Source organism: Watersipora subatra, chromosome 9 (assembly GCF_963576615.1).
Source record: "Watersipora subatra chromosome 9, tzWatSuba1.1, whole genome shotgun sequence".
NCBI lineage: Eukaryota > Metazoa > Bryozoa > Gymnolaemata > Cheilostomatida > Watersiporidae > Watersipora > Watersipora subatra.
Window position 1 is genome coordinate 52685822 of NC_088716.1, and position 23223 is coordinate 52709044.

General features: G+C 36.4%; 1 protein-coding gene across 2 annotated transcripts in view; it reads left to right on the forward strand.

Annotated features, from left to right (window-relative positions):
- The window catches only part of LOC137404697 (tyrosine-protein phosphatase non-receptor type 11-like), a 43239-nt gene that overhangs the window by 4965 nt on the left and 15051 nt on the right, over positions 1-23223 (forward strand). For both annotated transcript variants that reach the window (XM_068090932.1, XM_068090931.1), the window contains exons 4-12: positions 45-239; positions 4992-5154; positions 7881-7997; positions 9219-9429; positions 11878-11957; positions 13305-13460; positions 13753-13972; positions 15690-15771; positions 16789-16856. In XM_068090932.1, coding sequence (XP_067947033.1) covers positions 45-239; positions 4992-5154; positions 7881-7997; positions 9219-9429; positions 11878-11957; positions 13305-13460; positions 13753-13972; positions 15690-15771; positions 16789-16856 — 1292 coding nt within the window. The remainder of the gene's footprint in view (positions 1-44; positions 240-4991; positions 5155-7880; positions 7998-9218; positions 9430-11877; positions 11958-13304; positions 13461-13752; positions 13973-15689; positions 15772-16788; positions 16857-23223) is intronic.

Below are 23223 nucleotides of genomic sequence, written 5' to 3' on the forward strand. Positions count from 1 at the left end.
GCGGGTAAACATAAGCTCTCTGAACAATGTCTCTATTGTTTTAGGAGAGCGGGTAAAGTGACTCACATAAAAATCCAAAATCAAGGTGATTTCTATGATCTCTTCGGCGGATCACAGTTTGCTTCTCTTGTTGAGCTTGTACAGTACTACTACGAAGGACTCGGACCTCTCAAGGAAAAAAATGGAGAGATCATTGAGCTTAAATATCCCCTAAATGTATCTGGGCCAACTGCTGAAAGGTGAGTTTGTTGAATCAGTTGCTAAAAAGGTATAGCATTGGTAAAAACGCAGCCTGGGGTCTTTCCATCTAGAAGAATTTTTTTGGGAATGTTTTTCGAGCTAGCAGCCAGCTTGGCTGCCCTAACTGGTCACCCCGTGTGATCAAAAGAACATGGGTGCCTTGTTACTATTTAGTTTATAAAACAATTTTTGGTATCAACACACAGCTGAATATATCTTCTTCCAATAGGTAATATTATTCAGCTACATATGCAAGCTATTGGCAATGCCATACAAGTTTTCTCTCGGGGAAAACTTATTACTAATGGCTATGGCCTTCTACTCGCATAGCTTGAGAAATTTGATTCTTTTTCAGGATACTCATGCGGTACTCGGCACAAATTCACTGTCGACCTGTGAGGATAAAAGGCTAAACATTGTAATGAGTAGCAATGAAAAATCAAATAACTCATTGAAGATTCACTAATTCAACTATGAATTACATAATACCTTGAAAATGCCTATCAAAACTGCATAAGTTTTTCTGTCATAATAGGCATTCAGCAATCTTAAACATTTTGAGATTCGGCTATCCAACCTTTTTTCTAGCAAAAAGGAGTCCTGCACATTAGAACAATAATGGAATAAGCTATTGCAAAAATGTTCACGTAACCAGAAATTCTTCTGTCTTCGAGTATGTAATCGAAATTTGGATAAAAATTTCACTGCCACAATTAAGACGAAACATCAACATTTTACGCAGTTTGAATGTTTTCATATCTCACTTTGAAGGCGTTTGAATGTTCACTGTGTCACAAACACTGGAAATAGCAATGCTATCCAATATTTTATTTTGTTATAGAGTTCAGTCTCAAGTGTAATAGCTCGCAACATAACGGCTTTTATGATTTGAATAGTTTTGGTATTAATCGTATGGACAATTCCTGTCATTTACACGGGACCCCATGTGTGGTTTTATATATCTTAAGGTGTTTGGAATGCTTCTAGGCAAGCATGTAACAACGGAAATCATTGTAACTAACAGGACTAATAGCTGACACATTTTTCATTTATCAAGTACTGCCTCTGTGTTTTAAGCATCTTGAACTAGTTTCAAATTCAATGGCAATGACAAAGTTAGGCCTATATGCTCGCATGGTCACAGCACCCAACAGGGAAGAGTGAGAGTATCACATAAATCATTGGTGAAGTCAAGAAAGGATCTGATCTTGAATGGGAGTGTGACAACGAACTCTTAGCATTTAGTGAAAATTGTTATCGGGTTATTAGTAGTCTTACAAATAAATGAGAGCAGTTTTCTTGTGAAACAATTTGTAATCAGTTAGGGTGCTTGCACGCGCAGGTCAATGACCTCACACGCGCAGGTCAATGACAAAGCTAGTCTTGTCCGTCATGGTTTTAAGGGTGCACATTGAAAAAATGTGTCACTTGTGCAGTCAATGTTTTGGTAACGCATTATTGAAGTGTCTTCTTTAAACAGACGTGTTGGTCTAAGGTTGATAGAGTCGAAATGGATAATATATGATCAGCCGAAAGAGTTGATTCCCAATTAACATCTCGAGTCCATTTTATTCACCTTTAGTGTAAGCTTATTTTATTCAAAATTAACTTTCGAATGATGACTTGGTCTCATAGAAACAACTGTTTGTATATGGAAAAAGATATTCTCACCTGCAACAGATATTGCGATGGCAGCCGGGGTTACAGCAAATACATCTCTAACATACATGAACACGTAACAAATGAATCCGCTCTCTATCGGTGCATTGTTGATAGCCAGTGTACTAAACAGGCTACTTACTACTACAACAAAAATAAATTATTTTTCTTATGACAACCTTTTTTTAAAAAAAACTTACATCATGCATTTACTTTCATTTTGGTGTGCCTCATTTAATTCACTCGGGAACCTTACACGAATTCATCAATTACTGTGTGTATCATCTGGGGTGTGTCAAGATGATCACACATTTCATGAAGTCCAAATTTTCAATATTTGGAGAAGGCTTCCGTTTTTGGCTCTATCGCAGTTTGTAATTTTTTCAACAAAATTCAAACTATAATGAGGATCTGGGCCTTCACCCTATCGCAAAGAATTCTCCTTGTGATAGGGGACTTCTCATTGCAATTCTTGCGGGGACTTCTCGCAAAGGATTCTCATTGCGATTCTCATTGTGGACAATTTATGACGAGTATACACTTTGTCAGCCACTGAGAGGATGTGGGATGTATAATACATCATTATATGATGCATAATGCATAATTGTATGATGCATAGTTGCTAGGACATAACTTTCTATATTTTTACATAATACATGAATAGTAACTCGGTATGGAGTTTTTTTTGTGAATTACTAGTTGATGCATTATAAAGTATAGTACAAGTTGAAAGTTGATGCATTATAAAGTATAGTACAAGTTGAAAGTTGATGCATTATAAAGTATAGTACAAGTTGAAAGTTGATGCATTATAAAGTATAGTACAAGTTGTAAGTTGATGCATTATAAAGTATAGTACAAGTTGAAAGTTGATGCATTATAAAGTATAGTACAAGTTGAAAGTTGATGCATTATAAAGTATAGTACAAGTTGAAAGTTGATGCATTATAAAGTATAGTACAAGTTGAAAGTTGATGCATTATAAAGTATAGTACAAGTTGAAAGTTGATGCATTATAAAGTATAGTACAAGTTGAAAGTTGATGCATTATAAAGTATAGTACAAGTTGTAAGGTGATGCATTATAAAGTATAGTACAAGTTGAAAGTTGATGCATTATAAAGTATAGTACAAGTTGAAAGTTGATGCATTATAAAGTATAGTACAAGTTGAAAGTTGATGCATTATAAAGTATAGTACAAGTTGAAAGTTGATGCATTATAAAGTATAGTACAAGTTGTAAGGTGATGCATTATAAAGTATAGTACAAGTTGAAAGTTGATGCATTATAAAGTATAGTACAAGTTGAAAGTTGATGCATTATAAAGTATAGTACAAGTTGAAAGTTGATGCATTATAAAGTATAGTACAGGTTGAAAGTTGATGCATTATAAAGTATAGTACAAGTTGAAAGTTGATGCATTATAAAGTATAGTACAAGTTGAAAGTTGATGCATTATAAAGTATAGTACAAGTTGAAAGTTGATGCATTATAAAGTATAGTACAAGTTGTAAGGTGATGCATTATAAAGTATAGTACAAGTTGAAAGTTGATGCATTATAAAGTATAGTACAAGTTGAAAGTTGATGCATTATAAAGTATAGTACAAGTTGAAAGTTGATGCATTATAAAGTATAGTACAGGTTGAAAGTTGATGCATTATAAAGTATAGTACAAGTTGAAAGTTGATGCATTATAAAGTATAGTACAAGTTGAAAGTTGATGCATTATAAAGTATAGTACAAGTTGAAAGTTGATGCATTATAAAGTATAGTACAAGTTGAAAGTTGATGCATTATAAAGTATAGTACAAGTTGAAAGTTGATGCATTATAAAGTATAGTACAAGTTGAAAGTTGATGCATTATAAAGTATAGTACAAGTTGAAAGTTGATGCATTATAAAGTATAGTACAAGTTGAAAGTTGATGCATTATAAAGTATAGTACAAGTTGAAAGTTGATGCATTATAAAGTATAGTACAAGTTGAAAGTTGATGCATTATAAAGTATAGTACAAGTTGTAAGTTGATGCATTATAAAGTATAGTACAAGTTGAAAGTTGATGCATTATAAAGTATAGTACAAGTTGAAAGTTGATGCATTATAAAGTATAGTACAAGTTGAAAGTTGATGCATTATAAAGTATAGTACAAGTTGAAAGTTGATGCATTATAAAGTATAGTACAAGTTGAAAGTGCAGCATCAAGGCTGTCAGGAAGGCACTTCATTTTCTCTGGATGAGCCTTTTTAGAATTAGTAACATGGTGGGAGCAGCTTAGTTTAGTGTGTTCTCATTTTGTTTTTTTAGTCGCGTTATAAATGTATAAGAAAGACAAAATTTCAAATTTTTCTAATTATAAAATGCCAGTCGTGTCATAGAAGCCTGTAACATCTACTAGATAAGACATCTACGGGTGGCTTGTGCTTGTTCTTGTCCTAAGGCAACAATTGTTAAAATTCCAGTGTCACACATTTAACTCCTTGTTTCTCAGTCACACGCTTTGTGATCGGGTTATTGACACTCTGCTTGCTAGGTATTTTGTTAGTAGGCCTTCGGTCTGCCTTATCAATTAAACCTTGACCCAAACATCTGTTTTTTTTATATTTTGATATGAACAAGTTCCTTGTGCTCTCTAGTTTATCTCTCTCAAGTGCTTCCTTCTACCGAGCATTAGTCAGCTCATGATACATAAGTAAATACCTTACTCGTAAGTCCGGAGATCAGTGCACTGTGTATTGGCTTCGTATTTTCTTACTAAATTTCATAGCATCTTCAGTGATTGTTGTAGTTTCAAAACCTGGCAATTGCAAGCTAGCTGCAGAGATGCATGGGTCTTGTCATTTATTTTTGCCCCTGGTTAAATTTAACGTAGGCCTGGCACTGTAGTTGATGTGTGAGAAACTGATTTGGGTGTGAGAAAACTGATTTGCCTTACAAAACCTTTGGTGCTGTCAAATCATTGTTTTGCTTTGAGGTTACTTGTCAATATTGTTTGGTCGTGTTGAAATTCTTGAGTCATGATTTTATCTGTCTCACCGGTGTTGTAAGTTTGTTCTGGTTTCGGATTAACCATGAATTTTATCTGCTGCAGATGGTTCCACGGTTCTGTGTCTGGCAGAGATGCTGAAAGGATGCTTAGTGAGAAAGGAAAAACCGGCACCTTTTTAGTACGAGAGAGTCAGAGTCAGCCGGGCAACTATGTTCTCTCCATCAAGAGTGACGATGGGATTAAACACATACATATTAGATTCCTGGTACGAGCGTCTGATCCTCTCTCACTCCTCTCTGTCTCACTCCTCTCTGTCTCACTCCTCTCTCTCACTCCTCTCTCTCTCTCTCCTCTCTCTCACTCCTTTCTCTCTCACTCCTCTCTCTCACTCCTCTCTCTCACACTCCTCTCTCTCACTCCTCTCTCTCACTCCTCTCTCTCACTCCTCTCTCTCTCACTCCTCTCTCTCTCACTCCTCTCTCTCTCACTCCTCTCTCTCTCAGTCCTCTCTCTCTCAGTCCTCTCTCACTCCTCTCTCACTCCTCCCTCTCTCACTCCTCTATCTTTCACTCCTCTCTCTCTCTCACTCCTCTCTCTCTCTCACTCCTCTCTCTCTCACTCCTCTCTCTCTCACTCCTCTCTCTCACTCCTCTCTCTCCCTCTCTCTCACTCCTCTCTCTCTCATCAGCTCTTGAAACTTCAATGCTAACAGAGATACATGTGCGCATGTATTGCAACACTAATAGGTTTTCTGTTACTAGCCGACCTGTTTACATAACAAACAAAAACACTCGGTCTATCTTGGCTCACTATCTCACTCAAATTATATTGTATCATAATAACTAGTTCCACTGTATGATTGGTCAGGTCAACAAGTTTTCAAATCTATCAATCTATAGACATGATAAAGCTATTACTGCTGTGTAGTTCTCCCTAGTTCACTATTACAAGTAGATGAATAGATTGATGAATTACCACCTACTGGTCTTACTACTCCTGTTGTTTACTAGCTCACTTAAAACTCGTTTAAAAGTATTCAGCAAACTACTTTGTAAAAGATGATTTACAATTGGTATTAGATTTATATTGTTTGGATTGAATTATGAAACTGTAGATCCCTATGTGTATGTACGCAGTAGGCTCATCACACGTTGATAAACAATATCAGCATAGTTGTATCATTCAGTATCAAGTGCAAAGGCGAAGGTATCATTTGTATAAAACGCCGTCACTATGTGTATACTATTCTCCGTGCTATTAAATCTGTCTGCAATTCTTAGCTCCTTCTCCAGCACTTTGTTTCAAAGTGTAGTAGAGTATCATCGTCGCCGATTCTGTTTATCCGCTTGCTTTTGATTTATAAATATTTAATTACAGTAGACGCTCTTACAACGTATACCTCCTATTACGTAAATTCTAGATAACGTAAAGATTTTATGTGAAGTTTCTGCTTCGTACTATGTAAATAATTCCATATAATGTAAAGTGTCAATTTGGGCGAGTTCTCCCATTTGATTTTGATTTTAATGTTAATCTATCTTGCCGCACTTGCAAAAGAAAAACTGCCGTGCGTATAGTGTTATATCTACTGGATATATACATGCACTGTACTATACAACTTCCATGACATTCTAGTTTGTTGTGATAGATCGTCAGCTGTGTCGACAAAACAGAGAGTAGGTAGCTTCGCAATTGTTCATAAATGCTTAAAGGCGATCGATTGGTGCAGGTGTTACAACCTCGGTTCGCCAATCTGAATGTCACGAGTTGGAATATTGTCAAAAGTTGTCTTTTATCCTAACTTTGACTCCTGGGTACAGATGTATGACGAACAGGTAGTACCATTTTTATAGTAGAAGGATCTTGTTGTCTTACTATATTCAAGGCGTATAAATATTTGTTATCAGTTTTACTTTGCAGAATAGACTTTGCCGTTTAGAAAAAATAAGCAAATATTTGTAAATGAGCGTTGAAGATCTGCGCTCTCCATCAATTTATTGTAAAATTATCGCAATCATAGTCTATAAAACCAGTGAAATTGATCAGCAAAAAGGAGAAAAGTTGTCAATGCAAACCAATTATACTGCAGTTACAGTACAGCTTAGAAATTAAAAAAAATCATTTGTTTTTTCTTTTTGTATGGCGAAAGTGGTGAGTTTGGAAAGATCTTGGAACGGATTAGGCAATTCACATGCATTACTGTTCTTATAACGTAAAATCTCTGTAATGTAAATGTTTCTGGAACAAATTATTTACGTTATAGGAGCGCTTACTGTATTGGATAGAAAATACAAACAGTTGTACGTATGGCAGAAATATTTTTTAAATGTTTAATAGTTTTGCTACTCCATTGCACTTTCATTAAGGCTTCATTGGAATATCTCAATGCTTTTGGTATTTGAAGGTTAAACAAAATCAAAAAGTGTTTTTCTTTGTAATACACCTCTACTCAATAAACATCTCTACAGTGAAATTCTAAGCATCGATATGTCATCAATTGCAGAAATACAACTTCGATGTTTTTTATCAAATGCTTCAAATATATTTTAGCTTTAGTACATGTACCTTTTTTGCATTATCAGTATAAATTGTATTTGATCTTCAAAATATTAGCTATAAATAAGATTATAGTTATATGTTATATGTAGTTCGTGGAGTCCGTTTAATCGCTCAAGGTTCAATTCATTTGTTTACATACAAGCAGGCATTTACAGAGTGATCAAGTGTTGCTTGATCTAACACTTTGGCCTTTAGAGGTGTCTTTTAAGTTTTTATATGCGTGCTCCGATGTTACACATTAAAATATCACTTATAACTGTCATTGCTCTGCATAAATTTTCATTCTGACCTTAACAATTGTGCAGTTGTAAGTTGTTGGGTAGTTTCTTGAAGTGGCATAGCATCTAAGGTGATATAGAACCATATGTCAGGTTACTAAACTATGTCTGTGGCACTCTTGTGCATGCTTCTAGTAAATTACATGTTGTGCAGGACAACCGGTATGATATCGGTGGTGGAGAGAGGTGTGAGACGCTAGGTGAACTCATAGATCACTACAAACAAAATCCAATGGTAGAAATCTCTGGGGCTGTTGTGCAGCTAAAACAGGTGAGTTGTCACTTCTCTTGCTAGTTCATTTTTCTATAGCAATGATATAATTTATCTTTGCTTTTGCTGCTTGCCTCAATTGATTGAAAAATTCGATCTAATGACTCAATCGATCCAATGACACAATCTATTCAACGATCCAATCTATTCAACGATCCAATCTATTCAACGACTCAATCTATTCGAAGAAACTCTATATACAATATATTAGTTGAGTACGATTGTCTTTATATTGCTGTACACTAGTTGAATACAAGTGTCTCGAGAGGTCTATATACTAGTTGAATACAAGTGTCTCTAGAGGTCTATATACAAGTTGAATACAAGTGTCTCTAGAGGTCTATATACTAGTTGAATACAAGTGTCTCTAGAGATCTATATACTGGTTGAATACAGTGTCTCCAGAGGTCTATATACTAGTTGAATACAAGTGTCTCCAGAGGTCTATATACTAGTTGAATACGTGTCTCTAGAGGTCTATATACTAGTTGAATAAAAGTGTCTCTAGAGGTCTATATACTAGTTGAATATAAGTGTCTCTAGAGGTCTATATACTAGATGAATACAAGTGTCTCTAGAGGTCTATATACTAGTTGAATGCACGTGTCTCTAGAGGTCTATATACTAGTTGAATACAAGTGTCTCTAGAGGTCTATATACTAGTTGAATACAAGTGTCTCTAGAGGTCTATATACTAGTTGAATACAAGTGTCTCTAGAGGTCTATATACTAGCTGACTACAAATGTCTCTATAGAGGTCTATATACTAGCTGACTACAAATGTCTCCAGATGTTTATATACTAGTTGAATACAAGTGTCTCCAGAGGTCTATATACTAGTTGAATACAAGTGTCTCCAGAGGTCTATATACTAGTTGAATACAAGTGTCTCTAGAGGTCTATATACTGTACTAATTCAAACCAAATTTGGTGATTGACCGATGAGAAGTCTTTAGAAAAAGGTAATAAATCAGTTGCATGACATGGTTTATGAGGTTTTGTTATCTCGCTTGCTCCTGCTAGAATGTCATTAGCCATTATGCTCATACCATACTTACGTAATCATTTAACCGCTGAGAATGAGCATCGGATCCAATGCAAATGATTAGATTGGTACTCTCTCCGGCCAGACAGACACGCAACGCTGATGGGGGAAATGTGTGAATTTGCTTTTTGTATTCTTATAAGTGACGTAGATTTTTTTGAAAATATATTTTGCAGCCTTTACACACATCACGATTTCCGGTCGCTAACATTGAGGACAGGGTAAAAAAACTCCAAGAAGAACACAATGTAAGCACAACTTCTAAAGGTGGATTCTGGGATGAGTTTGAGGAACTGCAGCAGCAGGAATGCAAGCATCTATACAGTAGGAAAGAAGGACAGAAGGAGGAAAATAGGGCTAAAAATAGATACAAAAATATTCTTCCATGTGAGTAAGCTTAATAGGTTGTTTTATTCTTTTCTGAGAAAACCTGATATTCCTGTGTTTTCATAGGGTGTCATTAGATCTTGTCATTTTTGTCGATAAAGTAATTTTAATATTTTTCATAGACAAAACTGATTTTGTCTATGCAAAATCAGTTTTGTCTATGATGCAAACCCTAATTTTTGTAGTAGATCAATGCAAGTTCATGTACCAAAAGTTTTTAGAACCGTTTTTGGGCTTTTAACAGCAGAATGCGGGTGGAATTGATGCAGTTGTAAGACTATTTGTGAGGAAGTAAAGCTTTGTGGGGCGTGACAAGGCAGTGTAAGCTGATAGAAAGCTACATGTGTAATGTAAGGTTACCAAGGAGGGAAAACTATGGGAATTTGATAAGCTCATGTAGGAAAAAATGCCGCAATCTAGTATGTGACTGCTCTAAGGCTACGTGTGTGTTAAAGCATAGGGAGAGGGAATAATACCATAACATGTCATAGGCTATGTAGGAAGTGATCATGGTGTGGATGGTCAGAAGGTCATATAGGAAATTAAAATGTTTAAAGGTTGACTTGCAACAAAATTCACATTACAGTTATTTGGTATCAAAAGATTCACCATGTCTTACTCTGTTGTGTTGTAAGTGCCAAATATGTGGAAATGTGATTACAAGCTCTTAAAAGCTCAAAAACGAAAAGCCGCCGTAGATTGGAATCTCTTTATTTCGATGACGTAACCACGAAATTTGGTTATCATCTTGTCATGTATGTTCTCACGTGAATTGAAAGGCCAATAAAGAGCTCAATATAAAACTTATCGTAGTACTAGTTTATGACAAACACTTCGGGTTTTACCGAAGACCCCGTATCAAATATAGATGCTCGCTACTTTACAGTTTTGTTTTGGCATTATTCAATCGTCAAGTCGTAATCTGATCATGTGACACAATACTTCGCAAATACTTTTGGCAGCACTTTTCGATTGTCACAAGTGACCAACAGGCTCGTCATGATTATCAGACAATGATATGTACTCCTTCAAGCTAAGGCTAAAAAATTAAACAAATTTTTACGGTAAGTTATAAGATATCACTGCTAAAAGTGACAGCATTACAATGACGATAAAACAGACGCGTAAGAACAATAGACATGGTTTTATTGAATGCGTGAAGTATATTTGTGAAAATATTTCGACGAATAAGGTTGCAAGAAAGTGTAAACAGAAACCATCTCTCACAACTACATCACATTTGAGCCGTTTTGGAAAGGAATCCAAACTACGGCGGTCTCATGTGGCTGCGATTTTCTGTTCATTTTTGAGCTTTTAAGGGCTTGTAATAACCTTTCCACATATTTTGCACCTACAACACAACAGAGTAAGACATGGTGAATCTTTTCATATCAAATAACAGTAATGTGAATTTTGTTGCAAGTCAACCTTTAAGTTCCTGGTATGAGGATCATGCGTGTATTAAGGTGCTCTGAGGTACAATAATAGATACATGGGACCTATCAGTGATATGTAGCTGTTAGCCATATCACATAATTGTTCTAGAGAACTTCGGTGTTAACGGATGATGCTCCGGTCACGAATCACTGTTGGTTACGCTTTGTATTGTTGACATAATGCGTGAATACATATTTCACCTCTGCGCTGTGACATTGGTAAGACTTTATTGCATTGGAGAGTTGTCTGTCCTTGTAGCTTGAAATTAACATACATGTGCAACAGGTTATCTAAAAATTCTTTCTTCCACATTATTCACCATTCATTGCAATATATGAGACTAAACATTGAACACATCAAAGAAGCACAAGAAATGTAAAATCATAAGCAAGAAACACTTTGGGTATCTCGTCAAGGTGTATATTCCATTTGATTTGCTTCCATTGGGCTGTTATCTGCCAAAGGGTACTTTCAAGAGAAGCCAACTGTGCAATTTTCTATTGCTTTGATGATTGTTCACATAAACTTACACGGCCCATAACAAATTTCACGTGACTGATTCGCGTAGGCCGCTTGCATAAAATTCAAACTTATTATAGTAAACATGTTACAAGCTTTACATATTGAACTTCAGAATTTTACAATCTAAACTGTGACAGACATTGCAAGCATCAATTCTGTAGAACAATGGCTACTTGAGGAAACAGCCTGCTAGCAGAGTATTTATTTACCCTTTAATCAGTATCAATAGTTGATATTGAATCCCAATGGGAGTGTCTCAGACAAGCATTTATGAATTCACACATAAAAACTATGGTTGTAAATATACATATATAATCTGCTTATCACCGACTTCACAAATGCATAGGGTTTGCTGAAGACTCCCTTCTTACATGAAAATGAAAAGTTATATCATTGGTTAAGTTATGCATGCTGTGAGCTGTTGTCCGCAGAATCAAATTCATCTTGCATTTACTATTATACTTATAGCTCTGGCTCTGTTTCTTTTAGTTGACTACACGAGGGTCAAATTGTCTGACTCATCTAATCCTGCCTTTGACTATATCAATGCTAACTTCATAGAAGCATCCGTGAGTATCGCTCTGTTGGGTACAGAACCTTTTATTGTCAGTCATCTCTGTACTGTTAGTTACTAATATATATTTGTACTCTTATACATCAATGTATTTGTGTACTGCACATATATTTTTACTATAGATACCAACATACCTTTGTATTGTTAGATACCAGTGTATTTTGGGCTGATAACATTTTAATGTATCTTTGTACTGTTAGATGCCATTTTGGTTTGTATTGTTCGATACCAATGTATTTTTGTACGTACTGTCAAACACCAACTTACAGTATCTTTGTACTATCAAAACCAAAGTAGCTTTGTGCTTTTATACACTGATAGATGTATACAATTAGATGTTTATTTTTTAAAAATGGCTCCTAGCTTTTAAAAGTTGAAACAATTAGCATTAATATCAAACTTATTATGGGCGCATGTAACTAATAGTATTAGTTATGGCTGTAGCATAGAGTCTACTGTTCAGGGGTTATCTAGTGTTGTTTGAGAAGACAACTCCAAATTAAGCATTGGGAAGATCAGTAGCACTTAGACTATACCATAGATATATATACCTATAGATATATATATACCATAGATATATATACCTATATACCATAGGTATATATACCATAGATATATATACCTATATACCATAGGTATATATACCATAGATATATATACCTATATACCATAGGTATATATATCTATGGACTATACAATGTGCTTCTATAATGCTTACGCCCTACATCCTTTAACAAGGCTAGCAATCTGCTGATAAGATAAGATGTACAACTGTTTTCTCTATCGTGGTTTATAGCTGTGTAGAAGCATTTGAGAATATTAGTCAGCCATGATTTTTCTTGGTTCCAACTTTGAGATCTACTGCTGAATGTTCTGTTGCCAGCATATTGATAATTACCAGTGGGAACGGTTGCTGTGTTACTGGATATCTCTAGGCATAACTGAGTGGGCTAATTGTTCTACTCTGTCTCTGCTAGACTTTCGATATACCATTAGGATCAGACGTATCAGCGTGTAAATGTGTCACACTGGTCTTGTTGAGTCAGCCCTTAGCACTACTTCAGTTGCGCTAATTTTACTACATAAGCAAACTGTCGCTAGCGCATTTATATATCGTTTATATCATTATATACATTTTTATAGTCACTAAGTTTAACACAAGTTAAACTTGTGTTATGTATTCATATAGTACAAAAGATAAGTTACAACAATTTTGCGCTCAGCCCACATCATAACATCAGCTCCACTAAGCGCGTATTTAGTCTAGCGGTGAATAAAAATTTGCTTAGATTTTTTTCAGAGCTTTATTTTAAGTCACTAATTGTATAGCATATGTTCATAGTCGGATGAGGATGGGCCGTATGACAAGAAGTATGAAAAGAAATACATAGCTACACAAGGTTGTCTTAATGCTACAGTCACAGACTTTTGGCGAATGGTATGGCAGGAGAAATGCCAGGTTATAGTGATGACCACAAAGGAAGTGGAGAGAGGCAAGGTATATGACCTTGGGTGTTTCACAACTTATTTTTGCAATCATGAACGCTTGTAATGAACCGGTTTTTTTAATCTTTTGTGAAAACATTTATTGACAACTATGGTATTTTATTTCTGGTGTATATCAGGTATGATATTGAGTAAACTGGTCGCCATTTTGGAAATATTTCTGATACAGCTACTCAGACTGCATCCTTTTATTCCTCTATCATCTGCTAAATTATGTTTTTGCGTCACCCCAGTACCCTGAACAAGCTCAACTTGTAAATGTTTGTTACTTTGGCTATCAATAGAACAAGTGTGCCAAGTACTGGCCCGAAGTCGACAAGGCTATGCCTGTGCTACATCCATCTGGGAAGGGACCAGATATTACTGTTCTCAACCTGCATGAGCACAACACCTCAGACTATGTTATGAGGGAACTAATGGTCAGCTGCGAGTCGGAAGAGAAGAGAAAGGTCTACCAGTTTCAGTTCAAGTCTTGGCCAGATCATGGGGTGCCAAAGGACCCAGGTAAGGCATCATCCACTATCTCTTGATTCAGTTTAGGTCATGGCCAGATCATGGGGTGCCAAAGGACCCAGGTAAGGCATCATCTACTATCTCTTGATTCAGTTTAGGTCATGGCCAGATCATGGAGTGCCAAAGGATCCAGGTAAGGCCTCATCTACTATCTCTTGATTCAGTCTAAGTCATGGCCAGATCATGGGGTGCCAAAGGACCCAGGTAAGGCATCATCTACTATCTCTTGATTCAGATTAAGTCATGGCCAGATCAAGGGGCGCCAAAGAACCCAGGTAAGGCCTCATCTACTATCTCTTGATTCAGTCTAAGTCATGGCCAGATCATGGGGTGCCAAAGGACCCAGGTAAGGCATCATCTATTATCTCTTGAGTTCCACACTTAGGCTGCCGACTGACTTGCTAGCGCTCAGTTTATCTACTGGTTGTAGGATTACCTGCTAACTAGCATTTTACCTGCGGACTATGAGTTTATCCACTGGCTAAGAATATACTAGCTAGTACTAAATTCGACTGTCATCTATAGGTTTACTACAATTAACAGGTGGAAGTTTCTAGCATTTCAATGTGTGGAAGTTGTCGGTCCCTTAATTTATAACCTATATTTTGACCTTTCTCATGCTAGTAATACCACATGCAGCCATTACCCAATATCATAATTTGATGGATTTTCCTCTTGATTATGTGGGGGTATCTACTTTAAACTAAAAATGCATAGATAGAATGTCAATATTGGGTGGAGAAGAAACTTCAAGGAACTTTGAAGTTTCTCACTCAAATACTGGATATTCTTTAGAAAGGACAGATTGGCTCATTTCTGACACGAAGTGAATGTTAGGCTTTTAAAACTGTACGGTCGTTTGATCCTGTGTCGAGGCAAATGTATTTTTCATTGCAGACTCCTTTTTGTTTGAAACTTTTTGAGATTAATTGGTATTCTGTGACCAGTAATGACTTTAAATGCATTCTTCAGTCTTTTCAAGAGCCAACTAGAATTTTTTCAACTCTATTTGGCTTCACTGGAAATCAATCGATGACATCAAAGGCTCTCCTCACGCACTCAAATCACACGACTCGCTGTACTTGGTCTAATTGATCTTGTATAGCTGTGTGTTTATGAGGGAAGTCATTTTTCTATTAAAAACGTTTCCTCGACGCGCTTGTACTACAAATGACTATTCGTTGGATAATCTGACTTCGGAACTAGTAAAGCCAGTCTTTGTAAGTAGGTAATATTAATTTCTCATCGAAAGGGATAAGCTAGTACAGTTCTAATCCATACCTGAGTGTATCCTTCTTCATCGCAGGATACAATCATGTAGTTTAGTGTTTTAGAAGGGAGGGAAAGTAAGAAAAGAATATATACTGGCACAGGGAACCTCTTGTGCTACCCAGTTTTTCAAATATCCTGGCTTCACGAGCTCTCTGGTCCTGCAGCAATCAGATTGGATAGCGATAAAGGGTTTCCGAGACGATTAGTGTTATCATTGCAAAAAGCTTAAAAATCATTAGTGATTTAAACAATTTTTTTTACCTGTGACACCAATCAGGCGTGTTTCTCGCTGCAGAATGAGGCAGTCGATGACAGACAACCAAACTTGACTGACTTTTTTCCAACATTCTTAACCCTTTGGTAGATATTTTGTTATCATGAACATTTACTGTTGTCTTTTCTTATTTGTGTTATTATTTGCTACTTCTTTATACAGGCTGTGTGCTCAACTTCCTCCATGACATCAACGACAAACAGAACAGTCTTCCGGATGCTGGCTGCATTGTTGTTCATTGCAGGTAATTATCCTTTTAGCACAGGCAATTAACTCTTGCGCAATGACTGCGATATTACAAGATTATCTAATGACAATGGCTTCAATGGCTCCAGAAACCTTTAACTATGAGACAACACTAACCATTAATGTGCTTCATAAGGTGCTTACGCAGTGTGATGTTGTTCATGAAATCACTCATGGCTTTCATGTTTTGGCACGAGCCGAGCCGCTAGCTTATGGTATGATGGGCGGATGCTCTTTATTTAGCAAGTTTTGATTCACCAATTTTTTTGTCAGCTAGGGCCAAATATGGCCGGATGTTTGCGGTTTATGCGTCGACCACTGGAGCAATGGTAACATTGACTTTAATATGTTTCTGTTTGAAAACGTTGCTAATTCTTGCTAATTTTATAGCCGATTCATTACATAAACTTCATATTTGTACTGACTTGATGAGCCATTTTATTTAGCTATAAATAAAATTGTTTTAAATTATTTACAATATTCTATATCAAAGTTTGTTAAAAACTCAATATGGAACATTTGTTGCAATTAAAATATTTTTATCGATATGAGATTTCGATAAAATTTAATTCAAATGTATGTAATATTTGTCTTGTGGCTCTAGTTTTATATACATGTAAGTGAATTTCCTCCTAAGTTTGGGTCTTTCACAATGGTAGAAACTAGTCCTTTTTACAATAGACGTACACATACACGTATACATATGTGTACACCTATTATGTATTATGTCTATATTGTATTATGTACTATGTAATACACGTACACTTGCATACACTTACACTGTAAGCTGACATTATCAGTGCCAGTTGTTTCAATGCGTATTATACTTGTATATAGTCAAAATTCATCTTTTAACACATGACAAAGAACATATCTAGATCAGGGTTGTTTTCTCTTGCATTTTGTGCTTCTGTTGTATTGCTATTTGCTGTATCACTGCATACTGTTAGCTTGTCAAGCATTTCATACAGCTAATTCCTAAATATGTTTTGAATGACCTTGCATGACCTTGCAGCGCTGGAATAGGGAGGACTGGCACGTTTATAGTGATTGACATAATACTCACACAGCTGCAACTCTATGGTAAGTGCAACTCTATGGTAGGTGCAACTCTATGGTAGGTGCAACTCTATGGTATGTGCAACTCTATGGTAGGTGCAACTCTATGGTAGCTGCAACTCTATGGTATGTGCAACTCTATGGTATATGCAACTCTATGGTATATGCAACTCTATGGTAGGTGCAACTCTATGGTAGGTGCAACTCTATGGTAGGTGCAACTCTACGGTAAGTGCTAGAGTTGTTCATTTATCATTTGATATTGCCTGTTGTCACAGTCACTTGTCGGCAGGTGCTTCATAGTCAAAAATGTAATAGTTATGGTACAATTCGTTTATCATTTGATATTGCCTGTTGTCACAGTCACTTGTAGGCAGGTGCTTCATAGTCAAAGATGTAATAGTTACGGTACAATAGATATTCTAAAACACTGGTAAACATTGAATGCGGGGATCTACTGATACACTAGACATTTTTTATTGCCTGAGCTGGACCGAAATTTCAAGGTTTTATAGAGATTTGAGAAATGCTGTCGAAAGTATTCTAGAACAACATTATGTAGAAGGTACCCCACATTCTTTATGTGACTTCTTACAATGCAGATTGTTCTTTTGTCACAAGTCGAGAAACTAAGACTGACCAGACAAGTACTCACCTACAGTACTACTCACTAATATTAGTACTCACTAATAGTAGTACTCACTAACAGTAGTACTCACTAATAGTAGTACTCACTAACAGTAGTACTCACTAACAGTAGTACTCACTAATAGTAGTACTCACTAACAGTAGTACTCACTAACAGTAGTACTCACTAATAGTAGTACTCACCTACAGTAGTACTCACTAATAGTAGTACTCACCTACAGTAGTACTCACTAACAGTAGTAATACTACTAATCATTGGTCACAACAGTCAAGTCCGTTAAAGTTCCATGCTAACTCTCTACGGTATTCAAGTGTCGCGTATTTTCAGCTTATAGATCTACGAGTATGTTTATAGAACCATGCTGCATATAACATGTGATAAACTATCATATCCCGATGTAAATACAATCAAACATCTGCTTATGGTTGCCTTAGGATTGCCAAGTTTCTATACGCTGATAGAGTAGCGACACGTTGGTACGCCGGAGCTCAAGCGCCACGCCAGGCTGACAACTAGTTCATATTTTCATAGGGCACTATAGTAATAGAGCGATGGTTATACAACAGCTTATGTCAAGGTCAAACAAGACCTATGCGTATGCACTAGCGCGATGCCATTGGTCGCTGAGGCCGTTTCCATGGCACAAAGATGGTGCATTGCACGGGTGTTTCACTTCCAAATGTGGAGACTGAATTTTGAAAGAATGACAGCGGCGCGACGGTTTCCATGATGGCATTGCAGTTTTGTAAGCGATAGCAAAAAGGCTGAGGGTGTAAATTAAAAACCAACCACAAAGTTTTTTTTTCTTCTTTTTTACCAAACTCCAGACAAGCTGTGTGTTCGGTAGCTGATAATCTGTTGTTAGTGTGCGATCAATTTTGTGAGTGCTAATTTGCTTCACAAATGATTACATCGACCAATCCACATCGGCACATCGACCCATCTACACTGCCGATTGATCTTATGATCCTATTGAGCTATACTCGAGCCGCTCTGTTTGGTTGTCGTAACAGAGCATTCATTTGTGAATTCAACAAGTCCAAACCGCTGTGCGGATGATTTTTTCAAACATTTTTAGTGGGCTGGATTGAAAGGTATTTTTAAACTATCGGGCGATACAGGTTTTTGGTAAAATCTACCCGATTATCGGACAGTGTATAAGCAGCTTCAGCCAATTGTTTTATCAGACAGCAGACTAGTTTACATTGTTCATGTGTTGAGAGAATGTGTGAAGTTCAGATTCCCACCCTGTCATCATCAGCAGAGTCTTTTTATAAAATGGACCCTAAGCTGTTATTTACAGGTCAAGTACCCTTGACCACTAGGTCACCGCAGCTCCTTAAAAAATTATAGAAGGATAAATGATGAAAACCAAATAAGCCAAATGTGAATCCAATCCAAGAACCCGATCGTTTTAGTTGGAGTAAGCCATTTTGCACATCTCTATAACCGCCTTTGCTTCCACAGCATCCATATCCTGTATTGCCAAGGTTATACTTACTTACGTCTGCCTGTTTCTAAGGTAAAGACCATAAAAACCAAAGTTTTCATTTGCTATTTCATGTTTTTAAATCCCTTTATATAATCCAAATCTCTTTATATAATCCATTTTTATTGCGATGTGTATTTGTCAGCAGCGACTATTAAGGAGTCATCATAAATTTTGAACTGTGGAGCGAATTACTGTATTCTTATAGTTAAATTTTATTTAATATACGGCAGATTTAGCTTTTGAAGTAGATCTTGTGTAACAAAGTAACCTTGCGCCTAGAGGACTGGCTGTGCCTTAACTAACTTCTACTGCTTGTAGACAAAAACTAGATCGTTCTTATTAAAATTATTTGTTCGATTAATATCAGTTTTTACTGCGTAATCAATCAAGATTCACACTCTTCCTTTATTCGCTCCGGCTTCCTTCTTCACTCACTCACTTCATCGCAAGCTAAAATAGTTGAAGTAAATTGACATAATACTAATATTGCATAATGAGATGCTATAAGCTTTCCGCAATTCACCGTGTATTGTAGTTACAAACTTGACTAATAACTCGGCATAATATAATTAATATTCATTACACTTAGCGCATGTCATAACCTTGCAACAGAATGATTTCCTTTAGGAATGAATTTTATATTTTTTGTTCACAAAGAATATGTCCTGAACCCTTACAGACCTTTACGAATGAGCTTGTCGGCGTTGCCAGGCATATATTGCTCTTAGAAGCTATGCGAGTCCAGTCGTTTTAGATTTGCGTTCCCTACAATGGTAAACACGACTGTAGTGAAAGGTGGCGGGTTACACTGACATGATATAGATTGTCCGAGTATGATTTGTTAGTCAGTCGAGGAAGCAAAGACGTGTCATAGTGAATGATAATGCGTACTGAATTATTTTGTTGCCAGCTAACAATGGGCACCGGCAAATCGAGCAAGGATTATGCAAATGCCCATCAGGAGTGTATGCAGTTCTGGATAACTCCTATGACATTATCACTTACTATCATTCAATCAATGGACAAAGGTAGCTATAGAAGTGCTTTATCACGCGGCAACCTAACGCTGACATGCAAATGACCTAATATATGCGTGTGGTAGAATCTAGCAGCTGCAAAGGAAAATGCGGCAGGTTTCTTGGTTGTGGTTTCCAGTTTTTTTGATTGGAAACAATGCAGCTGGTTCTTCGTGTGGCTCTCACACTCTATGGTGTTGGTACTAAGAATATGGCTGCAGGAATTAGTGCTTTAAAACATTTCGAAACCTTAAACTGTTAGGCATTTCTCCAAGCCACCTTACCCCACTTCCAGAACAAAAGGTGCCATTCACCATTCTTGAGTTACGTTACATCCTTTATTCCATTGAGCATACAGTTAGGCCTTGAGTGATACAGTGACTTCAGATGCTGTAGGATTCCGCTTGTATGTATGTACGAATTCCGTATTGCGTATTCCGTGCACATTCATAAACTTGGATTTATCCTTTACCCTCTACTTTCATTCATATGTAATCGTTATGGTAATTATTTCAACACCTCGTAGATAACCTGCTGACGAATCCAATTAAAACGTTTTCAGTCGTCACAAACATTTCTGTTATGGAAAACGAAAAATTTGATGAAGACCGTTGGCCATCTTTTTAAATAGATGCCTGTTCATCCCCACTTTCATCGAAACTTAAACGACTGGCTTCTGGTGTATCATCACGTACTACAATTATTGCAGAAAATCTAAAACAATCCTACCATTGTGCGAGGTTCATGATTGGAACCAATTAAAACAATTAACAGAATACAAAAGAAACAATTTGATGCTCTGCTAGAATATTTAGTCGGCTGAGCTTTAACGCCTGTACATAATTTTTTTGTATCAAAAACCTTTGCAATGTTTCCTGGAAAATCAGCGGTAAAACATTTCAAAATACATTTGAGAAGAACTTCCAAGTTTTGATAAAAATGTATTCACTTGGCAAGGGCCTGAGCATAAATTCATGAGGCAGTTTCTCTTGTTTTTCATAGCAAAAATAATCAGTGCAGAAAAATCTTTATACTTTTCCTATCATGAGTTAAATCTGTTGTCATGGAAACGAAACAAAGACTGCTGCCAAAAGGTTATGAGATATTTACCTAGTTATGCGATACCTCCGATCGAGTAGTCAAACAGCTTGGCTGTATTGCTGTGACTTCGAGTCCGAATGAATCATACAATATTATCATACATGCACATTAATTGACTGGTCTTGCATCAGGCTTTGTACTATCAATTGGATATATTCCATAATGCTTCCCGCCGCTTTGTCCTTTCATCTAACTCTGTTTGGTCAATATTCTTCGTTAAAGCTTGGTCATTCTTCCAACATGATTCTATGGAGGTACAAATAGCTTATATTCTAATCCTGATTCATTGGTCACACCCCTGTCCACACAGCAGATTCTTGCCTGTATCTTAGGCTCTTAGCCCAGCTGTAATTGATACGTGGTTGCTCTTGATACGTGGTTGTTCCGGGCTATTAGCCTTACTGGATCCTGCTTTCAACTGTTTGTTTTACAATTCCGGTGTCTTTTCTAACATGGCATTTTTTGCTAGTGAGAAGTACATTTCTATGAATGTGTAAATATGTTTTGATATGAAATATAAATAGCACTTATCTATTATTCAATCTCTACAACTTTGTTTCAAACCCAATATAGATCTATTCTCATCAGGCGATAACCTGATAAATCTATCACCTGATGAGAGCATTTTTATATCTGCTTGAACCAAATTTATAGTGAATTGACTAATAGCCTAAGTACACTTTATTTTTTATATATTATACTTCATTCTACATTTAGTATATTACATACTCTCGAGAATAAGTCTGAGAATTCATCAATAAAAGCTGGCATAAGGTCCTGAGCAACGCACCAGCCTTTTATTCTGGGGTCTGAAAGTGTGAACTTCCGTGCCTCTCGTGAAAGAGGAAATAGTCTTTTTTGCTTTCCATTATCAGATGGTAACAAGAAGGGCATTTGACTGTAAAAATGGTACTTACCTACTTACACGCACACATACAGCAAATAAGAAACAATAATAGGGTGGATCCATTTTTGTAACATTGTTATATATTAAAAAAACTTATGTGGATAAATCTCAATAGATAAGAGTTGTTACAGATTTATTCCCACCCAACAAAGGACCACAAGAAATGGAACGCATATTGACAATAAAATTGAAACATCTTTGAACTTTGGAATGAGTTTGACTATTACTGAGAGGATTCTGTTAGACATAGATCTTGAGTCTAAAGGTAAATAGTTAGATGTAGATATATATGTAGGTGTAGATATGTAGGGTCTTTTGATAAAAAAGCAATATTTGAAAACCTTAAAGGTTGACTTGCAACGAAATTCACACTACAGTTATTTGGTATCAAAAGATTCAGCACGTCCTACTATGTTGTGTTGTAGGTGCCAAATACGTGGAAATGTGATTACAAGCTCTTAAAAGCTCAAAAACGAAAAGCCGCCGTAGATTGGAATCTCTTTATTTATCTGACGTATTCATTACAGTTTGGATATCGTCTTGTCACGTGATATTCTCACGTGAATTGAAAGGCCAATAAAAAGCTCAATATAAAACTTATCGTAGCACTAGTTTATCACAAACACTTCGGGTTTTACCGAAGACCCCGTATCAAATATAGATGCTTGCTACTTTACAGTTTTGTTTCGGCATTATTCAATCGTCAAGTCGTAATCTGATCATGTGACCCAATACTTCAAAAATAATTTCTGCAGCACTTTTCGATTGTCACAAGTGACCAACAGGCTCGTCATGATTATCAGACAATGATATGTACTCCTTCGAGGTAAGGTTAAAAAGTTTAACGATTTTTTACGGTAAGTTATAAGATATCAGTGCTAAAAGTGACAGCATAACAATGACGATAAAACAGACGCGTAAGAACAATAGACATAGTTTTATTGAATGCATGAAGTATATTTGTGAAAATATTTCGACGAATGAGGTTGCATGAAAGTGTAAACAGAAACCATCCTGTAACAACTACGTCCCATTTGAGCCGTTTTGGTAAGCGAATCCAAACTACGGCGGTCTCATGTGGCTGCGATTACCTGTTCGTTTTTTAGCTTTTAAGAGCTTGTAATCACACTTCCACATATTTGGCACCTACAACACAACAGAGTAAGACATGGTGAATCTTTTGATACCAAATAACTGTAATGTGAATTTTGTTGCAAGTCAACCTT